We start from the raw sequence: 12,529 nt of genomic DNA, 5'->3' as shown, positions 1-12,529 counted from the left end.
GGTAGAGCAGTTGATGTCATCTACCTGGATTTGTGTAAAGCGTTCGACACTGTCCCACACAACATCCTTGTCTCTAAATTGGAGAGACATCAATTTGATGGATGGACCACTTGGTGGATAAAGAACTGGCTGGATGGCTGCACGCAGAGTTGTGGTCAATGGCTCAGTGTCCAGCTGGAGACCAGTAATGAGTGGTGTCCCTCAGGGGTCAGTGTTGGGACCGGTCTTGTTCAACATCTTCGTCGCTGACATGGACAGTGGGATTGAGTGCACCCTCAGCAAGTTTGCTGATGACACCAAGCTGTGTGGTTTGGCTGATACACTGGAGGGAAGGAATGCCATCCAGAGGGACCTTGACATGCTTGTGAGGTAGGCTGATGCCAACCTTATGAAGTTTAAATATGCCAAGTGCAAGGTCCTACACCTCGGTTGGAGCAATCCCAGGCACAGCTACAGGCTGGGCAGAGAAGAGATTCAGAGCAGCCCTGCGGAGAAGGACTTGGGGGTGCTGGTTGATGAGAAAATGAACATGAGACAGCAGTGTGTGCTCACAGCCCAGAAAGCCAACTGTATCCTGGGCTGCATCAAAAGGAGTGTGACCAGCAGGTCGAAGGAGGTGATCCTGCCCCTCTACTCTGCTCTCGTGAGACCTCACTTGCAGTATTGTGTGCAGTTCTGGTGTCCTCAACATAAAAAGGACATGGATCTGTTGGAACAAGTCCAGAGGAGGGCCATGAGGATGATCAGGGGACTGGAGCACCTCCCATATGAAGATCGGCTGAGAAAGTTGGGGCTGTTCAGCCTGGAGAAGAGAAGGCTGTGTGGAGACCTCATAGCAGCCTTCCAGTATCTTAAGGGGGCATATAGGGATGCTGGGGATGGACTCTTCATTAGGGACTGTAGTGATAGGAGAAGAGGTAACGGGTTAAAACTTAAACAGGGGAAGTTCAGACTGGATATAAGGAAGAAATTCTTCACTGTAAGGGTGGTGAGGCACCGGAATGGGTTGCCCAGGGAAGCTGTGAATGCTCCATTCCTGGCAGTGTTCAAGGCCAGGTTGGACAGGGCCTTGGGTGACACGGTTTAGTGTGAGGTGTCCCTGCCCATGGCAGGGGGTTTGGAAATAGATGATCTTAAGGTCCTTTCCAACCCTAACTATTGTATGATTCTAATCCAAAGCAAAAAAACACTGATTATATGGAACTGAGACTTCAGCCCATCTTTTTATAAACACTTTACCATTGAGTATGTAACTCTGAGATGTTTTCTAAGCATGAAACATGCACTCCAACCCATCAGATATTCTGGATTCCTTATATAGGAAAGAATACAAGCAGATATTAGAGAAACATTTCCTAACATACTGAGAATAAAAACCGAGTGTTTGGTCCAAGAAAATTCCAACTACCTAAGCCAGCATATTACTTTCATATGCGCATTTGTAAGTGTATAGGGGACAGTAAACCAGACCCAATATGTTATCACCATTGGTTTTGCAAGCTATGTTATTTCAAAAAACAGCAAAATGAATCTCTGTAGAACTCCATTATCAATTAGGTACTGAGACTCTTTTTTCCTCTCTCATCCATATTCACATACCATTCTGCCAATAGAAAATAATTTACACTGTATTATGATTTGCAAGACAGGACTCTTCACCTACACATTACACCAAGAAATGAGCAGTTATCTTAGATTCCTGGGTGACAGTCATCCACATCTATTATAACAATGACATACACGTTACATCTCCAGGTTTTCTTAGAGTATCTCAGCTAGAACCCATATTGTATGCATATGTATTTTTATGCAGTACCCACCAGATGTTTAATATAAACATAGAATGAAATGGTTAACAGTCTCACCAGGGTTGGCTTGAGGCACAGGCTAAGTAGGCAAGTTCCTAAATTGCAGGATCTAAAGTGACAGACACGAAAGCACTACCAAGTCAGCAAGGCTGTCACCAATAAGAAATTCCCAATCAGTAAATTTCCATATGTCCAACGTGTGCAGCGGATTCCAGTGTTTCTCATATATGTATTTTCATGTGTATGCACACAGTTACATGATTATCACTGCAAGAGATGCTATTTCACCACCCCTGAAACATGACTGCAAATAATTCTGGTTTGTACATGAAGTTTAAAGGAATCTGCTGAGCACATGAAGAGGATCAGGTAAAGACAACATATATTTGCAAGATGCACTGATGAGACTATTAGACTCTGTCCTTGCCTAGATATGCCAAGTGCACCTAAGGCCAGCCCTGAATCTATGTCACCAAGTTATATTTATTTTAAAAGACTACATTGAGGGCACTGACCCAAAACCCACTGAAGCAAGCAGCCTTTTAACCAATAGACTTCAGTGGCATTTTCGGTCTGGCCCTAATACTGTGTTAATATTCAAAACCAGAAACCAATACTGAAAGAAATGTATTGATCTCAAAGGGGGGTGGGAGAAATCTCAGTTAAACCACATCTTTATGTGTAAGTCAACAATCTAAGCATGTTAAATAATCACTGCACGCACATGGCTAAATACAACTGATAAGCACATAAAACCAAGCAAACCCCAAGTAGCATTAGTCAAATACTAGTTACAAAGCCAGAGGAGCACTGCAAAGCCAAAAGGCATCATACAGTCAAGGCAATGCTTAGGGTGCAGCAAATCATTATGAGGCAGCATAATGCTCAGCAACTACAAAAAAACTCCAGGAAGAAAATAAATGGGTAAGGCAACATTTGTGCAGAAAAATATATACGGTCCTTTATTATTACCTTCAGAGATAGGACTAGGAGTAGACTCAGGAAACTGGTATGTAGGAGAATAAGGATTGTCTTCTGCAGCAGAGAAAAGCAGTGGATTTTGAAACTATCCACAGTAAAAGTGGAGGTTCTGCTTCATCCCCCAATTTCCTATCATCGTATGATTTTATTGCCTACTTCAACAATACTAAACGGCATCATACTTAAAAAAAAGATTAATGGATTAGCAAAGATTTTGTTATTTTATGCATCACAGAAGAAGGTATAGTGGGCATAACTGAATTTCCAACCAGTGTAACACATGGTTTAACAGAAATCTAGAACCTGAATCTAGTTACTATTAGGGTGCTATAGTACAGTTAACTCAAAGCACAAGACAACAGATACTCTGACTAAACTTCTGGTACCTTCAGTTTTTTGCTGGATTTCTGGAAGTTCAGGAAATATGTAGGTAGGGCAATAAGGGTTTTCTTCAGGAGTGTCTAAGGAGAGGAACGTAATTTGCAAAAAAGAACAGAGAGGACAGATTTAAAGGGGAAGAAGGGTGAGACAAGAATCTATACAAGCTGGCTGCAGAACAGTCTCTCTCATGCTGGTGTTCTAGCATGACACAACCTAGATGCCTCTTTACTTATTGCTGCCATGCATGTCTGGGCCCTATGAGAGGTTCTGGAAGCCAAGTGGGCTGAAATAATTCTCCTTCTGAAGCTGAGCTTCTAAAGCTGAGCTGAAGGACCTCTGTTAGGACCACAAGGATTAGGATCACATTCCAATCAGTATAACACAGCATCTACCTATGCATAAAGCTCATCATGACAGCACCTGTAGCAGCAAATACAGCTCCACTTTTGCATGCTCTGTGTTTTATTATGTAAGCATGGTTCTGAACTGCATTTTACTGCATGTCAGGCTGTTCAGAGAGTAGTTTTCAATGCTACTGCAGCCATTTTTCACACAGAAGAAAACATGAGTGTATCAGCAGCCAGGCACAGAAGTGCCCTGAAGTAGGGGATCCCCTGAGAGTACACCATTACAAGGTTTGCAAGTCATCACCACAATCTGAGGTTTTTGAAAAGAGAAAAATTGAGGTTCTAAAAAAAGCAGAGTTCAGATTCTGAACTCACCAAAAAATCAATGGAAACCTTTCAACTAGTTTCAGTGAGCTTCAAATCAGGCTTTACAGTGTAAAAATTTCTCTTTTGCACAGAGCAGTTTTAGTCATAACCTACTGTCCTTTAAAAGTGTGTGTGTATGAGGTTTAGCTGCTAAAACTGGAGTTCAGGGATCTATTTTCTTTAAATATGGAATTATCAGCAACTTTCTGATCTCAAATAGTTCTCTTGATTTCATGAGGGCACTGCAGTTCACCTTTCAGAACAACTCAGACCTTCCTCAGGACTTCACTGTTCTCTCACCTTTGCCTTCAGAGATTTCAAGTGCATTATTTGAGTTCTGTGGTGCAGAACAAACACTAGTTAACATAAAATGTTTTTATTTGATTATCCAGTACAATTCTTCCCATGAATGAAACAAAATGTTATCAAGGCGGTCTTTTAAAGTAAATAAAAAAAAAAAACTGTGTTACAGTACCTCTATTTAGCTTGTGGATCTGTTTGAACATTGTCTTGTACCAGTCCTTCGATCTGTCTGTATTCTATTGGAAAAATAAATATGCACATAAATAATCACAACCATGACTTCTACCAGTCTTTCACAGTTCTTACGAATCTTACAGCAATGAGAAAGGTTTACACTCTGGTATATGAAATTAATACTTTGAAATACGAGTGATTTCACTCAGATATATAATCTCATACATAATGAAACTAAAGGCTTCACTAAAGTTACTAATTAACATACAAGCTTTGCATGGATTCGTTATATATACCCATGTAGAATTGTAGATTGTGCGGAAGGTTTTGCATGTTAATTGGATTTGACATCTTAAAGTAGACACCTTGCCCATTTTAGTCATACATACCCATTTCCTAAGTATTCAATGGGCAGTTAGAAGCATTTACTGCTCAAGTCACTCCAGACACTAGTTTTAAAAACAGGTTAATAATTCTCTTTACGATAATTCCTCTGAACACTGAATTAATTTAAACATGTCATATAAAAACAGTATCTGCCTTTAAGAGAGCTAAAATAGGACAAAATTCTCCCTTAGCTGCTAGCTGCAAAGGAAAAGAGCAGAAATCAGTATTTTCGAATATGATGAGAAGAGTGAATTAAGTTTTTATCCACATCCCTCCCCCATTCCCCAAGGTGACTGAAATAGGTCACCAATAGGAAATAAATAATAAATATAAGAAATAATACAATAAAATACATTAGAACTAGAATTATGTCTCCTCTTAAATTTCTGCAACATCTGGAGCTTTAGTGAATTCCCCAACCCCTAAGGTGGGCAGAATCTGGCCCAGGTTTTGTACATTTGTGCTCAGTGTTGCCTTACCCTCAGTGGAATGCCAATATCATCAACAGAGGTATCAGTCATGTGCTGAGGACTCTTGACAGTGCTTCTCTTTTCCTCCATTGCTCTCTTCTCACTTGGCACTGTCTCCTTAAGCGGCTTGTCCCGTGTGGGAGCTGAATCAACTTTATCAGAAACTAGTCTGTCTGGCACTGAATCTGGAAATGACAATGAGCAATTCTTATCCCAGCATTTCACCACATCACCTAATTCCACACTCAACACAAAAATCCTAGCAAGTAGTTGATGAGACAGACTGTGCCACTGCTAGTTGTGGTTAACACGTGGACTGAAGGAAACCTAGCATGAAAACATTTGATGCCAGCAAAAGGAGGCTAGCGCCTCTCAGCTGCCATGTAAGACAACAGAAAATTCTGGTTTCAAGGACTGTCTGTGGGTTGGTGTTTTGTGTCTTTCTGACTACATAGTGACTCTCCAGTCTCATTCTTCCTCCAAAACCATCAGTGATACAGTCTCCTAAGCATCTTTTTCTGCTGGTGATTTCAATCTAATGGAGCATCCTACCAAGTAGTGGAGCAGTAGTTTTTTAACAGCTTGCACTCACCTGCCTGGCAACCCCATTCATTACAGTCCCATTCATTACGTATGATGCTTCTAATTCACCTCTGTGCCCTAATCAGTTTTTAAACAGTAAACTCCAGTTTTGTTTAAGCATACATATGATTCCTCTTGAACAGGAGTCTGCATAAAGGTTGGGCAAAACAACTAATTGCTCCAGACCATCTTGCTCCACCCAGAATTCCTTGACACAGCACAAGTGACACCCACACATAGCAGCAGGCATCACCACTACTGGCCAACGAGCCAAAGGAGCCCGGATTGCTCTGAAACTCTACAATGTTTTGGAGAGCTGCAGCACAGTAACCCTTAGGCTCTGCCAATGACTTTTTCTATGTGGATTTTCTGGAGAGGAAACATGTATGATTTTGCAGTCTGCCTCATCAAGACTTTGCCAAGTTCTATCATTTTTACGTCACTGCATGCATTGAAGAGAGAAAGAGAAAGATACTTTTATTCACATGCACATCAGCATACTGCCCAAAGCCAGTAAGTGTGCAGAAATCTGAAAGGGGCAGTTAGCAGAGGAAAGTCTCATGCATAACAAAGCATTGGTCTGCTGGTACCTTGAGCAAACACAATTCTGCCCTGCAAAACTCAGTGCATGAAGGATTTGTGTTTGAGTGGTTGGTATGAAATTACCATCAAACTTTGAAGTCTTCATCTTCTTTAAGAGAAAATTAAATAACGTTTACGCATGTTCAAAATCCGGCAAAACATCTATTAAATCCTTGCTTAGTATTTTCATAGAATCATAGAATGGTTTGGGTTGGAGGGTTGGAAGGGACCTTAAATAGATCATCTAGTTCCAACCCCCCTGCCACAAGCAAAGGCAACTTCCATTAGACTAGGTAGACTATTTCCCTGCCCTGTGAAGGTGTGTGCACTGTCTTTTGGTCCTTTCATGTTGCTGATGTACAGGGTTCTCTATTTTGTAGGAAGTATTTAGTCCATTTACATTACTAAACTCCTTATTAGGCCTCTAGGCACGGTAGGGAAAGAGCAACTGAAACTAGACCATTCTTCCATAACCTTGAAGACCAAAAGGAAGTGGGTTTTTGGATGCGGATGAAGATGTAGCACAGCTTTCTTCCGTTACTTATCATTGTCACTGCTGGGTACAAGTCCTGAGCTTCTGTCTGGAAAAATCATTATTTTCTGCAGGACAAAGAATTTCACACCAGAGAAGGTCACAAAGTCCTTCTCTAACAGGACTGGTAAATATGTGTTATTTCTTTTTGATTCCCTAGCTTCCTGCACTGGAAAAGTGGTGGCTGTTTGCCAGGCAGACCCCAGTGCCCCAGCCATGATCTAAGCAAAATCATTAATTTAGCAAAAATTGACCCCTGGCCTGTGCCAGTCATCTCCCAGCCACGGATCCACATCTTTAACGTTATAACATGAAGTTTTAGGAGCAATTGAGCATGGTATAGCCAGGTGGAAAACCTACCAGCCAGCTAAATGTATTAAAAAAATATTTTCTTAGAGTGCACTTAGAACTTGCTGAAGGTGCTGGACTGACAACCCTGGAGACAGGAGAGGCCTGTCTGACAGGACAGTTGTATTAGGGCAAGCTCTCCCTGTGTACTCTGCCAGGAAAGCTCTTCCAAGGTCCACAGGACTCAACCAAGAGAATCAGCTTAGCTGCTGGTCCAGTTTGGCTGCTCAGCTGATGCTGCAAACAAAGACACCTGCTGCCCAGCTTTCTTTGCAGAGGGAGGAACTAAAGCAGACATCTTTCACCACATATTTCCTCTAATACCCTACAACTTGGAAAATAAAGGCTAAATTTCATACTTATTTTTTGCCATGGGGTTTCAATTATTTCAGAAGAGCTTATGGAGCTGTATACCAGGCTTTGAGGTATTTAAAAATTAGAGCACCAAATCTGATGCCTTATCACCCAAATAAACACATTGCACCAGCAAGCACACTACATGGTACCTGAGCTATCCTTTTGCAAGAGCAGCAGCAATATATGGGGTTCCACAGCAAAAGAGTTTTACTGCTGTGACAAATAGGACATAAAAAGTAGGGGGAGAGGTGGCAACAAGCAGCCTTGTGTTGTTGTTTTGGTATGCTAAGAGCAGATGCAGACCCAGCTGTGCCACAATATGCTTCACTCTTCCAGACCAAGGATCATTCAGGCTCTAGTAAACTGCTCTGTGGCTATCTCTAGTTCAGAAAACAAAGAAGTTCCTGATAACTAAGAGAAACACCTTGCGAAAGCAAAAAACAACAGGAAACCTCTATCCGGACTTGCAGGCAAGTATCAGTCTCGTAGCTGAGTGGCATCAGATGATGACATACTACCTACCTAAAGAAGGAGCTGAGAGAAACCAGTGTAAGCTGTATGCAGCCTGTCACCTCAGCAGGGTGGCAGCAGGGAGGATGGACAGGCTGGTGTAGCGGCTGAAGGAGCCTGAAGGAAAGTTGGACCAAGCCAGCAGCTGCCTCATGGGACAGGCTCTGTTAGTCCAGGGCCCACGCAGCAGAGTAAGAGCACACAGTACTGGCTTCCTTGTGTTTCTATTTGTGACATTTAAAGTGCTTAGGCACTCTCTGTGGCTCTTCTCTCTCCCCTCTCCATTTACTCTGCCACGGCCATAACCCAACAATAACAATATGGGTAAGTGGTGCATAATGTGCTGGTCCTATAATGCCCACTGCAGACTGACCTTCTTCTGTTTGGGGCATGGGGAGGGAAAGATGGCCAGGAAAACAACTTGCTCTTCTTTCAGGGACAGACTCTCATACCCATTAAAAGAGCAGAGAACTGCCCAGAGAAAGAAAGATGGCAGCAGACATGCATACTTGCACATTACAATTTTATTGCCTATTTCTTGACATCTGGCACAAATACTTATGCTCTTAGAGTCACGTAAATATTGTTTTATATTCGTTTTCCTTTCCCCTCACCACAAGCAAGACTAACTCTAACAGCTATGTAGAGAAACTTGATAATATGCCCCCTGAGAACAAACCTAAAGGCTCAAAAGGCAGACCCAAAGTCAATTGGAACAATCAAACTTTATGTAAATCTCATGACTTATGAGGAATAGATGAGTAATTTAGGTTTTTAGTATGCTAACATGCAGCAACACAGGTAGCATTTGGGTAACAGACTGAAACCAAACATTAAGTGACCCAGACTAAGCCAGGACAAACATTTATACTAATTTCTTTGCAGTTCCTGGGAAGTGTGTTTGCTAAAGGTACTCCACAAGCTAACAAAGCAGCAGCTTTGCTCCACCAGAGGCAGCAGTTGAGGGTTGCAGACCTTTCATATCATACCTGCCAGGCTACTAAGCCTTTTTTGCTGTTCTGTGGTAAAGGAAGAAACAAAACAAAAAGAAATACAGAACAAATGGGTGAGACATAAACAGCAAGTGCTCTGGTGCTGCATTCCTGACAGGCAAGAAAAACACTGTAGACAGAATGGCAGCAGCTGCTGAAGAGAATCTGTTTTCAAATACCCTGCCAAAGTGACAGCCCCCAGTCTCTTCGTCACACAGCAGGCTTGTGGAATAATATAAATCTCATGATGCAGTGACCAATATTATTTACAAAGGACTTTTTTTTTTTTTTTTTTAACATCAGATAATGAAAAAAGTTGGACAGGAGACAGTTTGAAAAACAGTAAAGACTCACAGAGTCAAACAACTTGTCAGCTAACTCTGTTACCCATTAGCATGAAGTACATTTTGAAGCAATAATGCTGTAGCACTTTGAAAGGATACAGGAAAAGATCAAGTTATTGCTGGTGCTTGCTGAGTCTCATCACAATCTACTGAGCCACAGAGTTGGTGATTTGCACACAGACACAGCTTGATTAAGGCTTTGATTCTCAGAATGCTCCCCTTGGTTTAGGGTCTTTCATTACTGAGTTCCCAGACTCGGACATTTGCAGTATCTTCCAGCATGCTTGACCACCCTAAAGTTGATGCTCAAAGCTGCTTTCTAAAGGGTTGCCCAGAGGACTTGCCCAAGTCACAGTTGCGAATGAACCAAGAATCCTTAGCATTCTGTTCTCTGCTTTTTCTATTCCCTAGCAATTAATCTTTTTATTTAAAGCATCAAAACCGTTTGAAAAGAATAAAGGATTTCATTTACACACAAAAATACAAACACTCTTGAAAGCTCATACTGTTAATGCAAAGATTCAAAAACTTTAATATATTAATCACACCTGTTATATAAACATTATAAATCATGCCATGCAATGCCTGACCAGGAAATAAGTGTGCTGTGGGGTTGCATGGGACACTTGCCAAGCAAGTCTGCAGTAGGTAACAATCCTCCAGGATTATGCTGTTTGCTAGCAGAACCCACCTTTACTAGATATTTGTACTAAGTGGATCATCTTGGCAAGGGAGACCAATATTTCTCCTCATTAAGTGCAGTGCCCTCACCAACACCTATCAGCTTTCTTCTTTAACCCTAGCACTTCTACTCTGCTAACCACCAATGGTAAGCTGCTAGTGCATGTTATGATCACATGATAGCTACTATCACATGAAACAAACCCCTATATGCAATAGGTAAAAGGGTTAGCAATCTGAACCTGAAAAGCAGATGGGAACTACCTCCTTCAGGGTTCACTCTTTTAAGCAGGCCATCAGGATAGGCTGCTGTATTGTGAGAAAGGAGGAAAAGATGCAAGTAAAGGATGGGCTCAGCTTCTGCTATCTCCTCTCTGCTCAGGAGAATTATGTTCAATCACTAAGGTCTCCTGACAAGAACATGTGTGTTAAAGAGTAGACGCTTTAGAGCTCTTTCCTGTCTTTTCCTCCACAGGGGAGAGAATATAATGGATTAATAAACTTTTCATAAAAAAAAAAAAAAGAAGTACTTTTTACATGAAGAGGAGGAAAAGGAAGTTTCATTTTCACTTATGTTTCTGAGTAGGAAAGAATGCTGCTGATGGATAGAAGTGGAAAGAGTAGGAGGTATCTATTTCACTCTTCTGCATGACCAGAACCAGCTTGCAAGTCCCAGGCACACATCAGCTAAATGAGTTTTTAACTCCTGATCTTGTGCTCTGGAACTGTAAGCAACAGCCAAAAACTTGTAGGCTTCTCAGAGAAAGGGCTGAGCAGAGGAACAGAACTACTGGCACCAACGAAGGAATGAATATAGATGCCTTCAAAGTTCCCAGAGGAGGGAGCACTGCAGGAAACTAAGACATGAAACTAGCAAAAAAAAGGGAAGAGGAGAAAAGTACTTAGTGCAAAATAAAAATGAAGATTAATCAAGACACCAACAGATTGTGAAGGGAAGATATCCTTACCTTGCTGCTAGGAATGAGAAAGAGGATCTGAAATGAATTGTTTATAAGCATCAATCTTATTCCATTGGCATTACTGAAATCCGGTATAAAAAAATCTGAGCTCTCTCATGACAACCAACTAAGATGAAGCAGGAAAAAAAAAAAGAGGATATAGTGTAGTTTCTGTGCTTCAAATGCCATTACCTGTTTCTAAGTCTCTGACAGCTCCACATCAAAGGATCTTACATGCTTACAGATTAATGAACTAGCAGATAAAGCATAAACTAGGACAGCAGGTGATGTCTGATACAACAGTCACTCCAAAAACAAAGTTAACCAGCTCCTTAAAAAGCAGGCAATAATGTGCTGAGGAGAAAGTCCCATTATCCATCTAGAAAACTAACTAAACTACTGTAGACCTCAGATGCCAATATTAAAATGACCTTAAAAATTCTAATTCAGAGGGTATTTCATAGCAGATAAGAGGAATTTATTTTAAACCTCATCTTGACATGAAGGAATTTATTTCAGCACAAAACACAATTGACCATTCAGGTGAAGGTGGATCATAAACTAGTAAGAATTTTTACATGCTACAAGACGAAACAATTTTTTAATAGATAAGGTCCATAAAGTTGAAACCAAATATGAATCATGTCAGCCAGGACAAAAATAGATAACTAAGATCTGAGAACCACTTTAAAACACTAAGCAAACAGAAATTTGAATGCTATGCTTGGATACAGCCTAGATAGGAATGGAAGCATAATGAATTGTAAGAAACCTTCAACACTTGAAAAGATGGAAAACTAAGAAAATATATACACATGAGTAGATACCTGTCCTGGGTTTAGCAGTAGCAGTCATTTTTTCTCTTTCTTGGTAGCTGGTGCAGTGCTGTGTTTTGACTTTCGGGCTGGGAACAGAGCTGATAACAATGATGGTTTGGTTTGGCCAAGGACTTTGTGAGCCTCATGCTCTGCCAGGGAGGAGGGGAAGCCAGGAGGAAGCAGAGAGAGGACACCTGACCCAAACTGACCAAAGAGGTATTCCATACCACAGCACGTCATGCCCAGGGGGGAACTGGGAGTTACCCGGAAGGACAGGGGGTCTGACTCATTGTTCGGCAGGTGGTATTGTACTCTTTTCCCTTGCTATTATCTCTTATCATTGTTGGTGGTGGTGGTAGCGGTGGTGATCTGTGTTGTACATTGGCTGCTGGACTGTTCTTATCTCAGCCTGTGGGAGTTGCATTCTTTCGATTCTCCTCCCCATCCTCCAGGAGCGGGGAAGGGGGGGAGCCCCGGGCCTCGACTGCTGGAATCCAGCCTGGCACCACTCACTGGGAGTGAGTCCACGAGCTGTCTGGCTGGGTTTAAACCACGACAATACCATATGCTCAGAAATGGAAGAAAGTGACAATGGAAGAAAAAGAAT

General features: G+C 41.6%; 2 protein-coding genes across 32 annotated transcripts in view; one reads left to right on the top strand and one right to left on the bottom strand.

Annotated features, from left to right (window-relative positions):
• Positions 1-12,529, top strand: part of TLL2 (tolloid like 2) — a 508,271-nt gene that overhangs the window by 309,081 nt on the left and 186,661 nt on the right. The window lies entirely within an intron of this gene.
• SORBS1 (sorbin and SH3 domain containing 1) overlaps positions 1-12,529 on the bottom strand; it is a 77,362-nt gene that overhangs the window by 39,161 nt on the left and 25,672 nt on the right. For 16 of the 31 annotated variants that reach the window (XM_061358683.1, XM_061358664.1, XM_061358667.1 and 13 more), the window contains 3 exons: positions 9,118-9,147; positions 5,227-5,402; positions 4,359-4,422 (listed from right to left, as the gene is read on the bottom strand). In XM_061358683.1, coding sequence (XP_061214667.1) covers positions 4,359-4,422; positions 5,227-5,402; positions 9,118-9,147 — 270 coding nt within the window. Of the gene's footprint in view, positions 1-2,780; positions 2,844-3,175; positions 3,251-4,358; positions 4,423-5,226; positions 5,403-9,117; positions 9,148-12,529 lie in introns of all 31 variants that reach the window. The other 15 variants (XM_061358660.1, XM_061358663.1, XM_061358661.1 and 12 more) reach the window with 1 other exon arrangement.

The sequence above is a fragment of the Neopsephotus bourkii genome, unplaced genomic scaffold, assembly GCF_033783945.1.
Source record: "Neopsephotus bourkii isolate Nb327-2 ecotype Australia unplaced genomic scaffold, CSIRO-AGI_Nbou_v1 NB_951, whole genome shotgun sequence".
Classification (NCBI taxonomy): domain Eukaryota; kingdom Metazoa; phylum Chordata; class Aves; order Psittaciformes; family Psittacidae; genus Neopsephotus; species Neopsephotus bourkii.
The sequence above is the reverse complement of the archived record's forward strand: the minus strand, read 5'-3'. Positions and strand labels throughout refer to the sequence as shown.